The 24,347-nt window shown below is 42.5% G+C and overlaps 1 protein-coding gene across 1 annotated transcript in view; it reads right to left on the reverse strand.

The window, feature by feature from the left end:
* Window positions 1-22,197, reverse strand: part of MAP2K7 (mitogen-activated protein kinase kinase 7) — a 50,127-nt gene extending 27,930 nt beyond the window's left edge. The window contains exons 1-2 of the mRNA XM_015419830.1: window positions 22,050-22,197; window positions 3,491-3,538 (exon numbers count right to left, since the gene is read on the reverse strand). Coding sequence (XP_015275316.1) covers window positions 3,491-3,538; window positions 22,050-22,173 — 172 coding nt within the window. The 5' untranslated portion in view covers window positions 22,174-22,197. The remainder of the gene's footprint in view (window positions 1-3,490; window positions 3,539-22,049) is intronic.
* Window positions 22,198-24,347: the final 2,150 nt, after the last annotated feature.

Genomic DNA, 24,347 nt, shown 5'->3' on the forward strand with positions numbered 1-24,347 from the left:
CTCCCCTAAAAAGTGGCAGAATTACAATGCTTGGTGAAGACCTTCGAAACTATATTGTTGCCTGTATCCCAAGAGGATATATAAACCCACCTGAAGATGCTCAGATGAAGAGCACTAGTAGAGTACTTTTTTATTGTGTATCTGCTTTGCTTTCCGTATCAGAAGCTCTGTTGACAAAGGCAGTTTCTCTTACTATGTGCTACCAAAAAAGATGCCTTGAACCTGTACGGCACACACTGTACAGCCCTCAGATTCCAAATGACCCTTGATTAGATGGCTACTCCTGAGGAGTTTGTTATACTACAGTTCTGTAGACTGAGCTAACTCTTCTACCACTACTTCCAGTCACAATCTCCACCTTTTCAGAATGTATGTCTGCAAGTAGATTAGGTGAGGATTTCTTACGTATAGTTGTAGCATGGTGGCACACTAGGGCCGTGTTCACATGGGCAGTTTGGCCTGACACAGCCACTCCTCCCCTCCAGATCAAATGGGTGCAGTCAGACAACCACATCTGTCAGGTGTTCCCCAGCCATACTTATCTTGTCACAGGACAACTTGGAGCCGAGTTAAAAGGCACCACATCACAAGTGGTGTTTTTGGTTCCCTGTGCAGTCTGTTTTTGGTTCCCTGTGCAGTCATTGCACATGGCCAGATGTCTGAATGTGGGGAGTCTGCGCAGAATGGATTTGGCAGTCTGAACCTGCAGATCCGTTCTGCCACTAGGGAGAGGGTTTTTTTAATTGCCTATATGCACATGTGCACACATGTACGTGCACTTATGTGTGCACATGAATTTTGAGATTTTACTGGCAGCGCGCTCCGTGGCTGAGGGGCTGCAATAATGTGGATGCTTTAACACGGGATGTCTCCATTGGTAGCCCACAGCAGGGTGTGCTGTGTGGCTGATATGCCCCGCAAGACTTTCAACCGGTTCAATTAGAGGCGACACTATATTGTGCCAAGCCACCAGTGTGACCACGGCCTATGTATCAGTACGCAGTTAAAGAAAAATCTACCAGTCAGAATATTGTGCTTGGGCTTTTTTAGATGTGCATGAATTCGCAGGTTTCAAGTCTGTCATTGTATCAGTACTATTTTTACATTACCGAGATCAGACCAAGATACCTCTAGGTCCTTTCTCCAGTTCTGGGAATTTTTAAAACTGGTGATTAAAAGAGTGAGGACTTCTGTAATACAAAGGATTTTGAATCTGGATAAATTTACACAAAGGGGAGGAACAGGAATGTTTTTAATCCCAAAAGGACTCATTTTTTCCATTCTGTGAGATACATGAATCGCTCTGGAATTCAGGCTGCAAGCAGTCACATGTCTCTTTGATTCTGAATATATTCATCTCAGGAGGCTCAGAAGTGCATTACTTAAAGGAGGTATCCTACTGAATTTCCTCTTGCATAATATTTACCCATGTGGAAAAATGGCAGTGACCCATTGTAATCCTAAAGAAATTCACTGGCTGTACCAAGGAAAAGCATAGAGAGTAACTAGATCACAGTGGAATTCATTTTTGCACTGCCCTCAAGTAAACCATCTTCAAGAGAAGAAAGGGAAGCTTTTAGACTTGGGCTAAGCATAGTGTCCTCTGTGCTGGATTTCAAACTGATTTTTAGAAAACAAGGCATGCCAGCATGCTTTTTTTTGTAGACTAGAGAAATATATTTTACATGTGCAAATTGCCAATCTCAAAAATTTCAATATCACCCTATGATCCCCACCCCAAATTAACAGGATGCATAAAATGTAGGCTTCTTATTTAGCTTTAAATCTGATTATAAAGAAACTCTTTTGAACTGCTCTCTCTAACCATAACTGCTACAAATATTTTTAAAGGGAAAGCCAGGATCTTCCTATTCTTTCAAAACCAGGAGAAATTAACTAAAATTAAATTATACAATAAAGATTATAAGAATTGAACATTTTAAATAAAATAAAAAATTGGAAGCGCAGAAGGGACTTTATAGCCCCATCTGTGTGCACCCTCAAGCTAACAAAACAATCTCATCCATGAGCTGCTCTTTTACCATCATGAGGTTTGGTCAACCTTTAGCTTCCTGCACCATGAGCATTTCAGGTGGATGCAATAACTCTGGAAAGTCAAGAAAACTAACTATATACTCAAATCTAAGAGTTGTACAATCAGTCTGCTGCTTATTTTTTAAAATAAAGACTTAAGAAAATCCTACTGGATGACATCTGCAAAGAACTAATGGTATAGTACTAGTATGCATCGGTAAGACGGGAGCAGCTAGTGGGCAGAAAGGCTGGAAATTACTGGAAGATAATCTAATTAAACAAAGATGGCATGCTGGTCTCTGTATTTCCTAGTCTTGAAGATGCTAGAAAAACCAAACATTAACAGCTATTTTATAACTCAACATTACAGTATCTCATGGCAAAAGGTTAGAAGTCCATTTGTAAAAGCCAAGGAGAACATTCAATAAGCCAGGGTAGCACCTAAAAGTGACAGTGTTACCCCTTTCCTAATCTTTAAATCCTAGGATGCACATTACCTGATTAATTCAGGAGTCTCAAGGAGATAGAGCGGTAAGAATGCAGACTCAATATAACATCAAGCAGAAACTAGCAACGAGGATGATGACGGCACCAAATATGCAGTACAGCTCTTTTATTAATTATTTATTAAAAGTTCAACTATAAAATAAAGCTAAAACATTCTCTCATCTGAATATTTAAATCTAGAAGAGTTTTAAGTAGCAATTAAGTTGTATTACATGCACATGCAAAAGCTAATAAAACATCATTTTAAATCTTTAATTACAGAACTGCAGTTTAAGATTGCTCCCAGGATTCCCAAGTTGTTAAAGTCCCTTTCTAATTCTAATGAGAATGACTGTACTTACTCCTTAAACTTTCTGTAATAGCTACCATCAACAAAGATGACATTCTTGTCCTTTTGCCATAAAATCAAATGGCACTCAATAGCCCCAACTGTTTGCTATTGGGTTCTACTCCAGAGGCAATTACTTTTCACACATGAGAAATGTTACTTAGTTTCATTATATGCAGTCCACTTTCTAAAATGCCTTTCCTCCCAAAAGCATCTGCTAAAACAACATACAATATAAATGTCTTCCATATTCTACAAGAGACGTATGTACATAGTGTGGGGAGGATGCAGCTACTCAAGGTGCTACAGAAGCATGATAATTTCATGGTTACTCATCTTCATAAAGTGCTTTGACATCAGAAAAGAAAGGTGCTAAGCAACTACTGCAGTGGACCATCAGAATATGTTCTCATGCAAGGCCTGACATTCTGCGTTGCCTTGGTGAGTTAGGCTAGATCAACAGTAAAGGAGAATACCAAAGTGGGAAAAGAGAAGCAAGATCAGACACACACTTGGAAGAGAGCAGACACAAGTGGCAATGCTATGCAGTCGAAGGAAGCATTAAATAAATAAATAAATGATGCAAGAAATCCAAGCTGCGATGATAAAAAGTTCTGGTACCTGCACGTTGGGATGGAGCGGGAGCAGGGCTTAGAGTGATCACAATAACTGGATTGGGAAAAGGAAGAAAAAAAACACGATAAATCACAACAGAAGCAATCAGTCATCAAAATGAAAATAAATCATATTCAAATCAATTCCAGGATAAGGAGTGAAGGTGGTGAGAAACCAACAAAGGGACAGACAAGGTGACAATGAGATGCATCAAACAGTGAAGGATCAATTCCACAGCAGTCGTGTCCTTACTGTGTCTAATGTTAAGGAAGCTGCTGTGTCCCTCCTCTTCATGCAAACTCTATGGGCCCTGCTCCATTATGCTCTGCAGTTCTCTACTGTCTCATACAGCAACATTTCTGTGGACAGCAGTGCCAGTTCACTAGCACTTCACCAACACACTAGTTTACCACTTCACAACCACAGTCAAGGACTAAAAATATTTAAAATACATAAAGGCCAGCTCCAGTTTTTAGGAGTCATCACCAAATTTTTAAGTGCCCAAATTGCAAAGTGAAGTGATGGCCATGTATTTCAAATTCTAACCTCAGCTTTATACACACCGATACTACACACCAAGACCAAGTAAGTATTTTCAATTTGACATCCATGAAACCTGTTCGTGATATGCAGTTTTCAACATTAAGCTCATAGCCAGAGCAGGCCATTAAGAACATCTTACCTAAAAGCAAGACAAAAGAATTTATCCCCCGTTCCAAAATTCTGTCCTAGGTTGAATATGCCTAACCAGTGGCAGATTGCTCAGATCAGTGGCACTCACACAGCCTCATGTAACTCCGGCATGCCACCTGTGGCTCTTCTGACCACTGTTCACCAACATGGTGCCTACCCATGTTTCAGGCAAGTGGGCAATGCCATTGCCCAGTAAGGCTTATGGTTTGCATCATGAAACTGCCATCACTGCAGAGACTAGAGGGTGGGCCTTGTGCCAGGGATGGAATTAAAGGGCCTGTCCTCTCCAACTGCCCTCCACCTTTCCCTGCAGCCTCTGCACTCTCATCCTAGCAACCACACACCTGCCAGAATGGCATGCTGGTCACAGAGAAGACCAAGTAAATGCCACATAGGAAAAGAGCAAGCTGACCACAGTGGGGCAGTGGTGGTTTTACTCCGCCTTATCCACAGCCAGCTCTCCCTCCTCAAGGCGCCCTGGCAACCTCATTATTTTGCCTGAGCTGCTGTGTCTCATCCTGGGGAGAGAGCAAAAAGGCGGAGAGGGAAGTAAAGGTGCACAGACTTCTTGTGAAGACAGTCTCAGCAATGCTGCTGGCTGGCTCAAAGCAGTCTTCTAAAGTGGGAAGCCTGAGCACCCTTTATCTCCCTTGTTGCCTTCTTGTGGTCTACCTGAGCTACTGAGAGAGTAACTCTGGCCATCTTGCTCTCAACGGAGCTGCAGCCCCACACCTGGGAGAGAGCAAGATGACAGAGGAGGAAGTAAAGGGCACACGGTTGCAGCAGTGGTATGACAAGATACACTGTGTGCTCAGAGGTAGTCTGGTGATTAAAAAGGTTATAGTTACATATTGTTTATTAACAGTTATGTGTATGATTGATGGTGTGGCACACAGGGCATACAGTAGTCATGTGGATCTTTTGGTTGGTGGTAACTGTAATTGAGGCCCTCATCAAGCTGCAGAATGAGCATGATGGGCTCAGATATTTAATTTCTCTTCTTTCAAAAAACTTCATCTTTATTCAACTTCCAGTTATTAAACATGTTCTATCTTTGTCTGGATCAAAGCTTGTTACCCTATAAAAGTGTTCATATGGGGATAATCTCTCCATTTTTTCTCTCTGAAAACCTCTCTATAAAATAGGCTTCTGACACTTCAAGTCATGCTCATTAACTTATTTTGCTGGATTCCTCCACTGCCAATTTCCTTTCGAAAAATTGTATTGACACTGATGGAGCCCAAACATTCTTGACCATTTTAAATTTACCCACCTAGTCCAAGCTTTCACAGCTGCCTACCCAGCTCAGCACTTCTAATTAACCCATGGTATGGAGCAAGTCTCATATAAGCTGGTAAGAATTACTGAGCCCCAGAAACACTGTACTGGGTAATATAGTAGCTGAGGGGACAGCTGTACTTGGTACATCATTAAGACCCGTGTATCAGTGAAGTACAGGTATCTCTCCAAGATAAGTTAAAAGTCAGCAATGGGCATGATGTCTCAAGAGATCCTATGTGCAGGATCTTCGCTCAAGAAATAGCTATTTTCTGGAAGATAATTGGCAAGATCAAGTCCATTGGTAATACCAATTTTTCCCTTGCCTGATTCTTTGAATAGTCTATTTCTACTATCTTCACAGTCTTGTGACTTAAAACTACAATACATGAGCAGCAGAGAGGAAAGCATCAATTTAAACTTGCTATATCTTAATTTCACTGGTATGGCCAATAGGAAATCCAGAAACAATAATTTTCTAAGCATTTTTTTTCTCAAGCCATCCTTTTATATACTTGTTATATCTCTTGTTATCCCTCTTCCTGTAATTATCTTGAAAGGATGAAAATGTCTCTATTTGTTAAAGTTATTTCTGGTTATTTTCAGCCACTAGCACGTCAAAGTGGAACCTCTTGTCATAACAGATTTACTTAGAAGTCAATTTAACTGATTTTGGTGCAAGAAACTTCCAAGTGCATGCCCTTTGGATCAGAACCTTGTACTACTATAGTTAAGAATACTAAAGTTTGGAGACAAACAAAACAGATGTAGTGAAGCATGGTGAGAACTCTTTCCATGCGTCCAAAAAGCTGGCGGGCTCAGCATACAATAATGCTCCTTCAAAAGATCTACCCATTAATTACTAGTTTCTCTTTCATATTTGCCTAGTACATGAACATCCATTTAAGGTTAAGGGTAAAGATGAACTAAACCTTATTTTCCAACAGGTCCTGAACTTCTCAGACCAGATAAATGTCAAAAATAAAAGCCTCATTGCCGGCTACTGGAACTCCGAGATGCCACCAAAAAGGACAAGAGAACTAAATCAATTTCTTATTGTGCAAACAATTTCTATAAAAGGGGAAAAAATCCTGTCTGGGGAGCTAGCAAATACTGAACAGTCTTGGTCAGCATCAAGGAGTGCTTTGAATCTTTGCTTCTCCTCTTACAGTCTCTTGACCATATGGTGTCCTGATCCAGCTCACAGAACCAGCTAAGAGCTGACATGTAACCTACCTTCTTCATACTGCTTCCAAAAAAAAAAGAAAAAGAGGTCATAGGTACTGCAAACAGAAACGTGGTGAGAGATGTTTGGATGCAGGAAAATGGAGCTCTTTACTGTTGCCCTTGAAAGTAAACAGACTCCCAAGAGACTGCTAAAGTAGTACCTCCTATGTGGCAATCTATCTTTTTAAAATGAGTTATCTCTTGACAAACCACCCTTACCTATTTTGTTTCTTTCATTCTGCAGAACCACCATAGCAATAACATCCAGATAGAAGGCATGATCTAGTCCTAAACCAGACATGAATTCTTTGCCTTTATTCATGGTGTAATGTTGACTGACAAAGCAGGTGGAGGTTTTGACTATCCAACAGATATAATTTTATAGGCAATCTGTGCAGCAAACCAAAGCAAGTACAAACCAGTCCTGCTCATGTGACCAGCAATGTAGATACAGTTAAGGAAAATATCTTTGTCACATTGTTTCTTCCAGACAAATCACTCAGAATATTACATAGGACTTTTGCCCCAATGAAAGGGGTAATCTCTACTCTGGTAGGAAAAAAATGGTAGGCAAACTGAGCTCACCAATAGTAGTATTTCCAGTTTACTTACCAAGTAGTCCTCTCAAACAACTTTTAAGGATTTATAATTTCCCCCAAAATTGAAGCCATGGGAGAGGGGGGACTGTCTGTGCTGTGTCTCCCACTTGGTGGAACAGCCAGCATGAGAAGGTCAGGAAGATCACACAATTTGTTCACACAGCAGACTGTGCAAATGGAATGGCTCAGAATGGCATCTTTATAACCTGAACAGGATTGCAGCTATTGTCTGTGAAATTTTAGGCAGCTTTCACTCTGTTTTTCATAACAGGCTTTCAGGTTTGTAATCCTGGTTTATTGTACATACTGTGCTCTTTTCCAGCACCTTTCTCAATGTTGTACTCCATTTTTATTGTATTGTTTGTATGTCTGTTACACTGTGGTATAGTACTCTTATTGCACTGGTTTTAACTATCTTGTTCTGAGTCTCAGCAAGAAAAGGCCGACTGTAAAGTAAATAAATACAACATGGGGAAAGCTGAGATGCATGCATTAATTATTTTCTTCTTCGAATAAAACATTGTATTGCTTTAATAATATAAGATGCATAATATATAAGTTGAGATATAAAAATGCAGTATTTAGCATACTTGAGACATATAAAGGCCTTAGTTTGCTTAGAAGCAAAATTGTGGATATACTCATAGCAGAAAGTTGCAAACCACCCCACCCGATACGACCTTAGCAGCTGTGTCTTAGTATGAAAAATAAAAGTTAAAAATACAAAATACAAACAATGTAGTAGACAAAAGGAACAATTTAAACTTTTAACACTGGAAACACTGAACTATTAAATAGTGTATCAAAGACATGATACAAATTTATCATGGACAAAAACATCTTTGGAAATATGTTATGACTACTACTGTATACACAGAAATGATGTTAATCATGTTAATCATTTTACATAGAAAATCTTCACTAGGCAATCTGAGAAAAAAAACTGGTCTTAAAACACATCATGAGTTTTTAGTGCTCCCCCAAATTTCCATTCCCCCCCCCAATGTATCTGCTCTTGGTTGTTAATGCTCAAAAATGTGGATTAAAGCCACTGTTATACCATCTTCCATGTAGTTTTTACCCTCTGAGGATTTTACAGAATTTGAGTAAATCAGAAATGCCATTATCCCCATAACCAGCATGCAAAACTGCCACATCTTGACAACAACCTCCCCTCCACTTCCACAAAAAATAATAATAGGTGTTTACTTTCTTTATACACTGAAACACTAAAGGCTTCCACTGGCTAAATGCTTCCTTGGAACCAGATTTCAGAACCCCTAAAATTGAAGCAGTTCTATAGTGTTGTTCTCAGGATGCCTAATTTTGATTAGAAAGTACATTATACATGAAAATGGTTGTATGTGTGACACAAACCAAAGATCAATGACTATGTATCAATGTCAAAATTCTACTTGACTCACACTATTCATTTTTTTAAGTTATTTAGTAGCTTCCATCATTATTCTAACATTGGCATTAATATTGATGATTTCCGTGCTTTGGTAACAGATCTGTATAAGCTGTGAATGTTAACAAAACAATTTCCAAAACATGACATTTTCGTCATGCAAATTTGCTCCGGCAAGATACACTCCCAGTACTGAGTGACAATTGCCAAAAAATACCAGAAGGAGAGAGTTACCAACATATTTTACACGCTACTTTTACAGCATCTTCTGAGTCAGACAAATATCTGCTTTGTGAGTGAATTCTTTTCTTCCTCCAAAAATTCACTTCCCATGCAACTGCCAAAAGTAACTCCTTACATAACTTCTAAGTATGAAGACATGGACCCCAGTAAGTCATATCATCAACTTACATATACTTGAAAAGAATAGAGCCTCCCAACACAAACACGAAGGGACACAATGAGGACATAGGTGTTCTTTATCAACAGCTGTACAAATCCACCATTCAGATGTCATTTTAAGGCACAATAAAGCTGGGATGTAGCACGCTTATGCACCTCACTCATCCACCGTCCCTTCTCAAATGGAAAATCCCAGAAAGACACTAACGTTGGTTACCATAATGTACAAATGCAGACATTTGGGAGAGCCAGAGATAATATTCAGATCACAAAACCAGATTCTAAACCAGGATTTAACTCCAGGTTAGAATCCCAGTGTATAGGAACAGAACTAACTCTGAGAAATCAGATTCCTTCCCTTATTTCACTAAAGCTAGTGAAGGTGTATTAGTCATTGCCCTGATAAATGCTTAGATAGCTATATTACAGCTGGCCAGACAGAAAGACTACCTAAACATCTGGTTTAATATTATACTCAGAAGCCTTAATATAACTACTCCAAAATTAAGGAGAAGGGTCAGTTCTTCAGGATTAGTATTCTTTGAGGGAGTGAACAAACATGTGGACAAAAAGGACGCAATAGATGTTCCAGAAAGTTTTTGATAAAGTTCCTCATCAAAGGCTCCGAAGTAAGCTCAATAGTCATGAGATAAAAGGACAAGTCCTTTTGTGGATCAGAAACTGGCTAATTAATAGGAAACAGAGAGTGAGTATAAATGGGCAATTTTCTCAGCGGAGGGTGGTAAGCAGTGGGGTACCACAGGGATCAGTACTCAGTCTGATGCTTTTTAACTTGTTCATTAATGATTTGCAGTTGGGAGTAAGCAGTGAAGTGGCTAAATTTGCAGATGACACGAAGTTGTTCAAGGTGGTGCCAACCAGGGAGGATTGTGAGGCACTCCAAAGGGATCTGTTGAGGATGGGCGAGTGGGCGTCAATGTAGCAAATGGGGTTCAATGTGGCCAAGTGCAAACTGATGCACATTGGAGCCAAAAATCCTAACTATAAATACACGTTGATGGGGTCCAAACTGGCAGAGACTGACCAAGACAGAGATCTTGGAGTTGTAGTAGATAAACTCAATGAAAATGTCAAGACAGTGTGTGACTGCAATAAAAAAGGCTAATGCTATGCTAGGGATTATTAGGAAGGGAATTGAAAACAAATCAGCCAGTATCATAATCCCCCTGTATAAATCAGTGGTGTGACATTTAGGGTACTGTGCACAGTTCTGGTCACCACACCTCAAAAAGGATATTATAGCATTGGGAAAAGGGCAACTCGAATGATAAAAGGGTTGGAACACTTTCCCTATGAAGAAAGGTTAAAACACTTGGGGCTCTTTAGCTTGGAGAAACGATGGCTGAGGGGTGACATGATCGAGGTTTATAGGATTATGCGTGGGATAGAGTAGGTAGAGAAAGAAATACTTTTCTCCCTTTCTCACAATACAAGAACTCATGGGCACCCAATGAAATTGCTGAGCAGTCGGGTTAGAACAGATAAAAGCAAGTACTTCTTCACCTGAAGAGTGATTAACACATGGAATTCACTGCCACTGGAGGTGGTGGCAGCTACAAGCATGGATGGCTTCAAGAGGGAATTAGATAAACATATGGAGCAGAGATCCATTCGTGGCTATTAGCCACAAGGTATAGGTAGGAACTCTGGGACAAGTGATGCTCTGTTTCTTGGTACTGGGGGGGGGGCGTGGGAGAGCTTCAAGTGTCCTGGCCCCACTGATGGACCTCCTGATGGCACCTGGTATTTTTGGCCACTGTGTGACAGAGTGTTGGACTGGATGGGCCACTGGCCTGATCCAACATTGGCTTATCTTATGTTCTTAAATACTGCCAAAGCACAGATCCACAAGCTCTAAACTCAGGAAATGAGTAGGGGATTAGCCATATCGTGTTGCACTTGAAAAAGGTTCTCACTGCAATGACACAGAAGTTCCTTGACACTATTCTCCTCCAGAGCTTGATGCCAAGGAAGAACAGCAGCTTATGCCACTTTCATTTCTCTTGTAGCTCTGCATCAGCCGCAGCCTCCTTCCTAACAGGAAGCTTCCCAGAAGCTATGGTGCTGAGTGTTGATTTGCCTCCATTACTTTCTCCCTATCTATCACCTTCAGATGGACAGTGACAGAAATGCTCCTGTCCACCACACAATGCTTCTGCTCTGATATGCCTGGGTTAGGAAGGGTGGAGACCCAGTGGATGGTGCAGAAAGGTGCTGAGAAGGGGAAGAGAAGGCAAGAGCCACAAAGTTGAGCCATACTTTTAGAGGTTGAAGGATCCATACCATGTGTCATGGGGCAGTCAGGAGAGAAGGCTCCTTGGAGAGGACTCCTCAGGAGAAAAGGAGTTGTGTGTAGCCAACTCTGAAGCAGCAGAAGCCAGCAAGCCAGAAGATGAACTGCAGGCCTGTCACAGTTCACAGCCAACAGCTGATGCAGAGCCACCAGCACCTTCCAGCACCTTCCAACAGATGGAACCCAGGTGGCTGTTACCAGCCCTCCAGTTTCACTTGCACCCTTTGACAGACTCGGGCATCTGTCACTGGGGGCAGGCTATAGACGATTATAAAATATCTCAAATAGTTTGTATATATATTTTTGTTATATATTTTTACAATTTATTCACCATATATTATTTATCATATACGCCTTAATACATAGAAAGAATCATAAAAACATCTAAGTATCATCTCTGAATATATCACAAAAGATACTGCACAACCCATTTATTAATATCAGTCCTCCTTAATTATACAAAAGGTTTAAGAGGGAGGACTCCTTTAAGTCTATTTTGAATAAGTGCTCCTTCAACAGAGGTCCCGATATCCTCCTGTTTCAGTGTCTTCTTCAGGGAATTCAACAGATATTTTCAAGCACAAAGTTGCCAAATACCAAAGTAGTTATCCAAATTTTTCAATGAACGCTGCAAAAAGTCTCTCTTAGTGAGCTCAAAGCTTCCTCCAAAGTGAAAAGCACGTAGGCTACATCCTTATCACTGCCATCGCATTCCTTGGGGGGTGGGGGAGAGTGTGTGTAGTTTAGGCAGGCTTGCTTGGTAATTTTCCTAAGGGGCCCCAAGACATCTTTCACACGAGAAATGTCCTTGGAGAAAAGTTTGCCTGGCTAGCTAGATAGTGACTGTATATCTTTCAGAGTCACTGTACCAATGCTGACATAGGCATGCATGGAATTTTGGGGTTTTACCTATATCTTGCTTTTTCCTGCCTTTGCAAATCAGTCCTAACAAAGAGTTTGAACCCACAGCATCTCGTATCTCTAAATAAAGCATTCACTGCCAAAGTGTGTGTGGAGAGTGATTTCACTGGGAATTCTGAGCTCTGAGAAGGAGCAGGAGACAAAGCTACTAGAGGGGTGTTTTTTTACTTGCTTTCAGCTGAGGGGATTTAGCTGAGGGTGAGAGCTAAAGGGCTCTTTGCCTGTGACTCTTAGCCTAGGTGCTCAGGAGGAGCCAGAAAGCCAAGGCCCTAGTCTCCTTGTGTTCCCAGTAAGGCAAGTAGACTTCAACAAGGAGAACCACATAAATACAAAAGGGTTTTTAAAGGGGGGTTATATTTAATTATTTTTAAAGCAATTATGAAGCCAGAATGCCAGCAGGGAGGTTGGGGGCTATCCAGTGTTTTGCATGGAGTGTCACATGTATGACTATCTGCCCACTGGACAGAAGTCTTGGGTGTGTGCTCGGTGCAAGGAGCTCCTGGTTCTCAGGGAACATGTTTGCTCCCTTGAGGCCAAGGTGGCTGACCTGGAGAAGCAGAGACAGTCAGCTAGGCGCACAGAAAAGACTCTCGGGGACTTGTTAGCTACGTCCCACTCTGGATCTGGCAGCCCCGCTGCTGTCAGGGAGCATGAGGGTCTAGGGGAAACAGGGCACCATGCTGAGGATAAGGGGAATGTGCCCTCAGAAGGGACCTCTTCCCCAGCTGGTGAGCGGCTCTCCTTTTGCACCAAGGAACCATCCCTGAGCAGGGTGGGAGGGGGGCTCTTGGTAGTGGGTGATTCGATCCTTAGGCAGGTAGACAGCTGGGTGGCGAACCCGCGTACTGACCGTATGGTGACTTGCCTGCCTGGTGCGAAGGTAGCGGACATTACGCGTGTTTTAGATAGGCTGGTAGATAGTGCTGGGGAGAAGCCAGTGGTCGTGGTGCATGTCGGCACCAACGATGTGGGGAAATGCAGTCGTGAGGTCCTGGAGGAGAAATTTAGGATGCTGGGCAGGAAACTTAGGTCCAGGACCTCCAAGGTAGCCTTCTCAGAAGTGCTACCTGTTCCACGCGCAGGGCCGGAGAGACAGGCACAGATCAGGAGTCTCAATGCGTGGATGAGACGATGGTGTAGGGGGGAAGGGTTCAGGTTTGTTAGGCACTGGGATACTTTTTGGAACAAGAGGGAGCTGTACAGGCGAGACGGTCTCCACTTGTCCCGAGAAGGAACCAGGCTGCTGGCACTTAAAATCAAAAAGGTGGCAGAGCAGCTTTTAAACTGAATATTGGGGGAAAGCCGACAGGAGATGAAAAGTCTCTGGTTCGGGTTGGCTCATCTGAGAGAGGTGAGGGGGTACCGGTTGCTTTTCTACAGGGAGGTGGATTGAAATTGTCCACAGAGGCCATGGCTGGTGACATGGACTGCCGGACAACGACTCGAGATAGCAAGAGGAAGGATGCAGGCTTAACTTGTAAGGGAAATTACAGCTGTTTCTATACAAATGCTAGAAGTGTCCGAGGTAAAATCGGGGAGTTGGAGTGCTTGGTGTCGGAGGGAAAAATAGACATTGTGGGTATTTCTGAAACTTGGTGGGATGAGGAAAATCAGTGGGACACAGTGATTCCCGGTTATATATTATATCGGAAGGATAGGGGGGGAAGGGTTGGAGGTGGGGTAGCTCTGTATGTCAGAGAGGGTATAAAGTCTAGAAAGATTGAGAGGCTAAGTGAATTGGATTCGCTTCTGGAAGTTCTATGGGTTGAAATAGGGGGGCCAAAAGGAAACTTAACACTGGGAGTTTGTTATCGCCCACCAGATCAAAAGATAGAGGAGGATTATAAAATGATGAATGCCTTAAAGATAGCAACTAGACAAAAACACTGTGTAATAATAGGTGATTTTAACTACCCACACATTGATTGGGTCAATATGTGTTCTAGCCGGGAAAAAGAGATTGAGTTTCTAGACACTCTAAATGACTGTGCTATGGAGCAGATGGTCACGGAACCTACCAGGGGAGAGGCGATCCTTGATTTGGTCCTAAGTAACACTCAAGACCTGGTGAGAGATGTAAAAGTGATTGCACCGCTTGGAAACAGTGATCATAATGTTGTTGAGTTCATCATTTGTACAAATAGAGAATTGGCCAAAAAGACTCACACAACCATTTTTAACTTTAAAAGGGGTAATTTCTCTGATATGAGGGGACACGTGGGGAGGAAACTGAAAGGAAAAGTAGAAAGGGTCAAAACAATTGGGGAAGCTTGGGATCTATTTAAAACTACGATCCTAGAAGCTCAAAAAATATATATTCCGCAGGTTAGGAAAGGCACAAACAGGTATAGGAAAAAGCCTGCATGGTTAACAAACAGAGTAATGGAGGCTGTAAAAAGTAAAAAGAATTCCTTTAAGCAGTGGAAAGCTAGTCACAGTGAGGCTGATAAAACGGAACACAGGCTATGGCAAATAAAATGCAAGTCTGAGGTCAGGCAGGCAAAAAGGGAATATGAGGAGCATATAGCAAAAAACGTAAAAACCAACAATAAAACTTTCTTCAAATACATTAGAAACAGGAAACCAGCCAGGGAGGCAGTGGGGCCCTTGGACGACCAAGGGGTAAAAGGAGTATTGAAGGATGATAGGGAAATGGCTGAGAAGCTAAATGCATTTTTTGCCTCCGTCTTCACTGTGGAAGATGAGAAGTGCTTGCCCACTCCAGAACCACTGATTTCAGGAGGGGTGTTGAAAGACCTGAGTCAGATTGAGGTGACGAGAGAGGAGGTCCTAAAACTGATAGACAACTTAAAAACTGAAAAATCACCAGGCCCAGATGGCATACATCCGAGAGTTCTGAAAGAACTCAAATGTGAACTTGTAGATCTCCTGACAAAGATATGTAATCTTTCCTTAAAATCTGCCTCCATTCCTGAGGATTGGAAGGTAGCTAATGTCACTCCCATCTTTAAAAAGGGTTCCAGAGGAGATCCGGGAAATTACAGGCCAGTCAGTCTGACGTCGATACCGGGTAAATTGGTGGAAACCATTATTAAGGAAAGAATTAGTAGGCACATAGATGAACAAAACCTATTGAGGCAGACTCAGCACGGTTTCTGTAAGGGAAGATCTTGTCTCACTAACCTGTTAGTGTTCTTTGAGGGGGTGAACAAACATGTGGACAAGGGGGATCCAATAGATATTATTTACCTTGACTTCCAGAAAGCTTTTGATAAAGTTCCTCATCAAAGGCTCCTAAGTAAGCTCAAAAATCATGGGATAGAAGGACAAGTCCTTTTATGGATCAAAAACTGGCTAGTTCATAGAAAACAGAGAGTGAGTGTAGGTGGGCAATTTTCTCAGTGGAGGGTGGTAAGCAGTGGGGTACCGCAGGGATCAGTACTTGGTCCACTGCTTTTTAACTTGTTCATTAATGATTTGGAGATGGGAGTAAGCAGTGAAGTGGCTAAATTTGCGGATGATACAAAGTTGTTCAGGGTGGTGAAAACCAGTGAGGATTGTGAGGCACTCCAAGGGGATCTGTCAAGGATGGGCGAGTGGGCGTCAACATGGCAAATGGGGTTCAATGTGGCCAAGTGCAAGGTGATGCACATTGGAGCCAAAAATCCTAAATATAAATACACATTGATGGGGTCTGAACTGGCAGAGACTGAGCAAGAGAGAGATCTTGGAGTTGTAGTGGATAACTCACTGAAAATGTCGAGACAGTGTGTGACTGCAATAAAGAAGGCCAATGCTATGCTGGGGATTATTAGGAAGGGTATTGAAAACAGATCAGCCAATATAATAATGCCCCTATATAAATCAATGGTGAGACCTCATTTGGAATACTGTGTGCAGTTCTGGGCACCACACCTTAAAAAGGATATTATAGCTTTGGAAAAAGTGCAGAAAAGGGCAACTCGAATGATAAAAGGGTTGGAACACTTTCCCTATGAGGAAAGGTTAAAGCGCTTAGGGCTCTTTAGCTTGGAGAAAAGACGACTGAGGGGTGACATGATCGAGGTTTATAAGATTATGCATGGGAAAGAGCAGGTAAAGAAAGAGGTACTTTTCTCCCTTTCTCACAATACAAGAACTCGTGGGCACTCCATGAAACTGCAGAGCGGTCGGGTTAGAACGGATAAAAGGAAGTACTTCTTCACCCAAAGAGTGATTAACACATGGAATTCACTGCCACAGGAAGTGGTGGGTGCTACAAGCATGGACGGCTTCAAAAGGGAATTAGATAAGCATATGGAGCAGAGGTCCATCAGTGGCTATTAGCCACAAGGTATAGCTAGGGGCTCTGGGGCAAGTGATGCTCTGTCTTCTTGGTGCTTGGGGGGGGGGTCAACTGGCCACTGTGTGAGTGTTGGACTGCATGGGCCATTGGCCTGATCCAACACTGGCTTCTCTTATGTTCATATGTTCTTATGACAACCGGAGACAAAGGCTTTGAGCTCCAAGAGAGAAAACAAAGCGCACATCTCCTGGTCTGATGCCAGCTGCTTGCTGATGATGACTTACTCCCAAGAGGTTGGCTGTAAGACCTTGTAACAGATGCCTATAAAAGCCAGTCAATGGAGACTGCTCGGCGTGGAAGTAACAAGTCACCACCTGGTGGACTCTGTGACCACAGCTCCTGATTCTGTTCCAATCCAGTGACCTTCGGACTGGCTTCGGACTTGGATATCGGACCTCTTGCTCCTGTATATGACCTTGGACTTCTAGACCTTGCTTTCTAGACCATGCTCTGAACTGGACTCTGCTCTCTGGTAACTGACCTTCTGGACTGAATCTTGACTCTGACATTGGACTGACTTGACTTGCACCTAGACTCTGACACCATGGTGGGTTGATTTGTTGACCTTTCATTATACATATTTTAGCATTTGTTTGGCCATAATACAGAGGTAAATATTTCTGGTCTCAAAAAAACCTTTGGATTAAAAGGAATGTACACTTATGTACATTATGTAATGTTATTGCTTCCTGTGATGCTGATGGAAAGACCATAGCAGAAATCATATATAACTTTGGAATTGGGTGTCATCAATATGCTGATGACATCCAGCTTTATATCTCTGTCCAAACCTCCTGGTGATGCCGCAGAGATCCTGAACCACTGCCTGACCAGAGTGATTAAACGGCTAAGAGAAAATAAACTGAAAGAAGTACTGCTAGCTGGGAAGGCTGAGGCCTTGAAAGACATTGTGCTTCCCACCTTTGAAGGAGTTCAGCTGACCCTTGGTGACTCGCTTAAGAGCCAGGAGTCGTACTGGACCCAGAACTATTGCTGGAGAAGCAATTTAACGCAGTTGCAAAAAATGCTTTCTTCCAACTTTTGTCAAGCTTGGAAGACGGCCTCTCATTTAGCTACTGGGAATCCATCCCATTGTAACATAAAGATTAGACTATTGTAATTCACTCTACGAGTCTACCCTTGAAAATAACCTGGAGACAGGTTATTAGGAGTCAGATGGGGCATGCACATTACATCCATTCTACAGTCATGCCATCAGCTCTCCATGACCTACCATCATGTACAAAGCCCTGCATGGCATTAGACATTCATATCTGCAGGACTGCCTCTCCTCTGTTCCACCATGACAGCGCCGCTCATCTATTAAAGGACTTTTGCAGGGGCCACCCTGCAAACAGGCAAGATCAACAGCTGTCCATACAAATGCTTTCTCTGTTTCGGACAACTAGCATAACTAAGAAAATCCGGAGGCTCCCAGGCTCCTGTCATTCCACAAACTATGTAAAACAGAGTTGTTCAGGAGAGCTCTTCTATAAAAGTAATAGGACTTTAACAAAAATAGTTAAGGAAGGTGCTTTGTAAAGGGAAAGGGACTGTAGATTATACCACTGTGTACAGGATGCATTAACAGTGTGCTGCACTTATTAACCTGTTGTACTGTCATTGTTTTCTAATGATGTAATAACATTTTTGTCATTATATCCACACTCTGTATCATGCCTAATATGCTATACTTATTCAGATTTCAGTAAGTAGCCCCAATATATTGCTCATTTGTTGTCCCCTTATATTGATTATATTGACCTACACTGTGCTTATTAGATGTCTCTTCATGTCAACTGTTATAGACTAATACTGTGTAATCTGCTTTTGGTTTCAGTGAGAAAGGTGCATTATTAAATACAGTACATAAATAATTCCTGAAACTTATTTTTTTAAAATTTTAACATTTATTGAAAAATAATTTCAACAGTACAATAATTGTAACAAATACAATAGAGTTTACAAAGTTAAAACCACTGTATGTTGGTGACGATACCTATAGTGCTAAACACTTAATACCACCTTGATTTGTTTCTAGGGGTGTTGAGAAAACAGAACACAATATGAGGAAGAGGAAACTGAATTATTGAGGACACCTACATATATCACCGTTTTCTATCACTGTGCAAAAGGAATGCAAGATTCCAATTTAGAAAAAGAATCTAAAGATAAACATTATGAATAATTCCCTGAATGCAAATAGTTTAGGACACTGGCTGTTTCAAAAGTACTGTCATAAGTCAGTCTGTGCTGAGTGAATGCTCAGATTTCTTAGACGAAGAGCTATCTGCTAGCCCTGAGACTACTGGAACAGCCAACTGAACAGCCAGCTGCAGCTGCCTCTCAGTCAGAAGGAGAACAACAAGAGATCAGGTTACTCACTGATCAGGAGTCACAACCTACATTTTGTAACTCTGAAGCAGTAAACAAATCTTCAGCAGCCACTCCCAGCCCACCTAGCTCACCCACACCCTTGCAGTGTCGACACTGTCAGAGACTCTTAGAGTTGCAAGAAAGGAGAAGTGCAAGACTCATGGCCCATCGTGAGCTGTCCATTGAAGAGACAGGATGACTCCCAAGGAATTGTCTGGGACTTTAGCTCATTAAGTCCTGGCTATAAATTCAGCTGGGAAGAGCAGCAGTTTGTGGACGCAACAGGTACACTTTCCTACTGAGCCACCAACCTTGCTGCTACCAGACCTCTGCAACCTTGAACCTCGGACTGGACCTGACAACCAGCTTTTCTGGAACCCCTGACCTCGGACTGCTGCCTGGAACGCCTTGACCCTAGGCTGGACTTTGGTAAACCTGCTCTCTGGAGCCCCTGACTTTTGAACTGGATTTTGGTTACTTTCTGCAACTTTGCCTGTGACCTTCTCTGCTGGACCCCAGCCCATGCCTCCTGGGGAAGCTACATCAGCACAAGTACATTCCTTTCCTTATCTTACCTGTGTTAGTTCAAGGGCACTAAATAACAACTAAATAAAAACATAAGTATCCCTGGTGGCACAATCATAGTTTTCATTTTCTAACCCATGGTAGAATCTACACTGCAATCTCCGCAGCTGGCTTCCATACTCACAATTCAAAACAAGGTAGCCAAAAATACAACACAATTATAAGTGAATCCAGAATCCAGTATATTACCATATATAAAACCCACACTTTGATGGATAAAAACTTAAATCTCTGTCTCCCACCTTTCTCCCATGCTTACTTAAAGCTCGACTTAGAATTGAAACTGGAAATGTAGAATCTGTGTTTTGTTTTTCACAAGTTATTCAGAATCAACTTCACAGCATGTAACTGCTTCTACATAGCCAGGCCCCATGTCATGCTGGTAATGTATGTAAAGAAAAGAGACGAGGGCAGAAGTTGGTGTAGTTATTTATCATTCCACTAGCATAAGAAGCAATCACATCATCCTATCTGCTTAGATGGTTCTTGCTGACACACATTACTGGAGGAGAATAGGTCCAAACTGCATTGAAATGGCACCCACACCTCAGATGTACGTCTCAATTGTTATTTAAAAACGATAAGGAATGGATGAACCATGTGCTTTCCTTTTTTTAGCTGACTTTAAGAAGGAAACATCTCCCTTTTGGGCAATGTCATAGATCCATCTAGATACCACCCCAGCAGCACAGGTACGCATGCAAGCAGGTCTGCTCATTCATATCAAAGAAACATAAAGAATTTCCCCTGATCCCAAAATATACAGGGCAGCTCCTGTTTGCATACAGTTCTGTGTATATATATATCAGAATGTTGTGTTGTGTCTAAATGCCAATTACCATAACCTGAAATCTGCCATAACTGAACAATTACCACCAGTACACTATTATCAGATTATTGGTACATTATTACCAGATTATTGGTTTTGTCAGTAAGTACATCAATTTTAGATTCTGCTTTTATTTAAATTTATCACCATTCTAGTATTTTCATATCAGATTCACTGTTTACAGTTTCTCTTCTGAAAGTATACATGTAAATCACATATCAAAGATATTCAAACTCTATACTTGAGTACACAACTCTGCCACAAGACGGGCTGAGCTATCACTTCAAAAAATTATGTCACTATAGTGGGGGCAGGCACCAATCTACCCCCATGGTTCAGAGACTCTTGTATCACTGATCCTCCATCTCTTTGTTGACCTTATAGGCAGCGACATCATCCCAAAGAAGGCCAGAAGAACATAAGGACTACTTTACATGGCCTGTGCTATAGCTAACAGGTGCATGGAAATCTCACAAAGCAATTAAGTACAGGGGAGAAGAGTATGCCAGGAGGCAGTGTTAGCTAGATTGTCTTGCAGATGCAAGGAGCACACCTGCCCATTGTTTCGGAAGCAAGTCAAGAAAATAATTCTCTTTTGAATGTGCCAGTAATTTTAATGGATGGACAAAAATGGTATTCTAAGTTTAAAAAAGGGGAAACACTGCATAACATGCACACAATTGAACTTTCTTGTATTAAGGTTAGAAACTAGCTCACTGCTCCCAGAGGTCTTGAGACCCTCCTTATCCACAAAATATACTATGAACTTTCTATAACAAAACACATTGATCCTGACACAAAGATGCATTTGGCAAAATTTCTAAGCATACAAGCAAGAATGTTCACAACTTTAGCAATCTGGCACACCTCCACTGAATGACAAGAACTACAACCTGACTACAACCTGGTAAAAGAGTGTCAAATCCACCCTTTCTTCAGTACAAGTGCTTCTTGGCCCATACCTTTCTCTGTGTCCAAAATACAACCAAAGCTCCCTTTTCTCCAAAAACATATAGAAACTTTGAGCCAGACACCCCCCCTAATTTTAAAATAACTCCAAGAATTTCAAATTGAGAAGCAGGGTCCAAGAATGCCATCCAGTTGTAAACCCAACACACAGATTTTTAGGAGAACCCATACACAGTACCACCCAAGTTTTCAAGATCCCTATAGCGGAGTCCTCTGCTGTTGCCCATTCATTCCACACTCAATCTTCAAAGCTCCTCGCAAAAACTTCAAACATCCTATAACATTAGTACCGATTTCAAACTCATCATGAACCTTCTCTGTCTCCTACAAACCCTCTCTTTTAAAAGTATCCCTTGCTCCAGCCACTTTTTCTTTAGAAAGAGAAAATCCTCCTGAGTCCTCTCCTTGCACCAGTGTAGAGTGGCCAGCCTCCACAAGCATTCCTTAACCCCTTCCTGTGGCCTCCCACTCTCTACTACGGCCCACCTCAGTCTCTCACCTGTCTAGACATGCTTCATTTCTCACCCACTCGGCCCCTTCCACGGCATCTCCCCTCCCCCAACCCCGCTGGCCCCAGGGCACCTTCTCAGACAGGCCCTTGTCATCCAAGCAGGGGGCACTCCCCCCTTGAACGCCCTCGCAAACCCTCTCTTACTCGGCCGCGCCCGGGCTGGACTGATCTCCAAGTTGAGGTCGATGCGCCTCCGGGCCTCCCTGTTCTCCTGTTTCAGCTTGGCCTCCAAACGGGATAGTTTCTGCTCCAACGAGGACGCCGCCATCTTCCCCCGCCCCCCTGGAGCCGCCACCGCGCAGCCAGAATACACAAACACCAGAATGCGCAAGCGCTGCATGACCCGTTCAGGCCACCGTACTTCCTTCCTGTTTGCCCAATACTTGTTTTGCTTCACAGCTTTTCTCTTACGCATGCGTAGAGTTCTGCAACGTTGCCTGCCTGCCTTCGCATTAACGCCGCAACTATCCATTACTACCAGTAAATTCTGGCGATCAATCACTAGCCATGCTTGCATCTACTAAGACTTGATAGGTAAAAAGGCGGGGCTTGGCAATAGATTTTGGAACGGAAATATTTTGTAATGGATGAACCCCCTCAAGGGCAAATAAACTGTCGCGTCAGGGTTCCCACCCAAAATGAACCTGTGCCCGCGAACACCGTTTACTCTGCAATCATAGTTAGAGGAACTTTGTTTTCTGTTACGGCTCGCGTTTACCTTTCACTTTCCCCGCTTGTTCCTGCTGTTTTTTCGTAGGTATAGCTGGGTGTGTATGTACCTGAACGCCTGGGGGGGCGGGGGCGGGGGCGGGATGGAAGAGAAGTGGGAGTGCTTCTTCTCGAGTCATATAGTCTGAACATTTCACCACAGCTAAAAAAGAAAATCCTCAAAACTACTTTAAAAACCCTTTTTACATATAAAACTGGATAAGCTGTTCTTACCTCATTTAAGCTTGCATTTCACTCTCATTTTATTTATTTATTTATTTTTCACAGGGCTCTTTTTATAGAAAAAGTCCAGCAGGAACTCATTAGCATAATAGACCACACCCAATAGCAGAAACTCATAAGCATATTAGGCCACACCCCCGACAACATAGCTCATTAGTATATTAGGCCGCACCCCCATGTTACCAGAAGTGTAGTCATCCAGCCACACCCACCTTTTGCTTCTTATTCTGTTTACCCTGTTTGTTGTCAAAACCCAGGGCTTTTCTTGTAGCAGGAACTCCTTTGCATGTTAGGCCACACACCCCTAACGTAGCCAATCCTATTGAGTTTCTGCTGTTGGGTGTGGCCTATTATGCTAATGAGTTCCTGCTGGGAGTGGCCAACTTGGGAGCCAGCCGGTTCCTGCCCAAAAATAGCCCTGATTTTTGTTTGTAGCCCACCCTTCCTGCAAGTGGGCTCAGGGCGCTTAACAGCATTTCATTTATACAATATATATTTCATTAAAACAATAAAAATTTAAATTTAAAACATCATCTTATATATTTAAATGGTGGTCACAAGCTCATAACAGAAAGATTTTTTTCCAGTTGTGGGTGGTTCCCTGGACCGTTGGTAAAATATAAATAATGGCCAGCAGTTGTTAAGTGGGTGACAAAAACCTCAGAGAGGCCCTACATGGATGTCCATTTCCTCAGCCAAAAGCCTGGTGGAACAGCTCCGTCTTGCAGGCCCTGCAAAATTGAAGAAGATCCCACAGGGCCCTGATCTCAATAGGAAGCATGTTCCACCAGGCAGGGGCCATTGCAGAAAAAGCCCTGGCTCTGGTCAAGACAAGACATATGTCTTTCGGGCCAGGGACTACCAGAAGATGTTGATCCATAGAGTGTAATGCTCTTCAGGACTGTCACGGTTCAGATGGGGTGTCACCTAATGCTGCCACCACTCTGTTTCCAGGCTCCTCTGAGAAAGCCCAGAGGACCCTCCCAAGCCTTTAGACCTATCTTTTAGCTGAAATGAGTGCGAAGACCAGGCAGAGCAAACAAGGAAAAGGTTTATTTTATAAGAGATCAAACAAACAAGGTGCAGGAATAATAACAGTAAGTGGGTGAAAAGAAAAGAAATCAAATGCCCTAACGAGTCTAAATATACTGTCCCTAGCTCACTATCTCAAGTGGCCTTAAACTACTCACCCCTCAGGATGAGGGTTTCTTCCCCACAGCAGCCTTCTTTCTGGCCATGTTCCCCGGGAAGAAGAACAGTGTCTCCTCTTGCACCAATTCTTTTATTCCCCAGCCCTCTTCTTCCCTATTGGCAAAAATTGGCGTCAAAACTTCCCAAGGTCTTCTGGGGTTTGTAGGCCCAGCCTCCCCTACTGCTAGCCAGGCTCCCTGGGCCTACTAGGCCTTGCTTGCACAGACCAGATCATGACAGGGACGTATATGGGAAGAGGCTGTCCCTCAGATATGTGGGTCCCAGGCTGTGTAAGGTTTT

The sequence above is a fragment of the Gekko japonicus genome, unplaced genomic scaffold, assembly GCF_001447785.1.
Source record: "Gekko japonicus isolate JY-2015 unplaced genomic scaffold, Gekko_japonicus_V1.1 scaffold2683, whole genome shotgun sequence".
Taxonomy (NCBI): Eukaryota; Metazoa; Chordata; class Lepidosauria; order Squamata; family Gekkonidae; genus Gekko; species Gekko japonicus.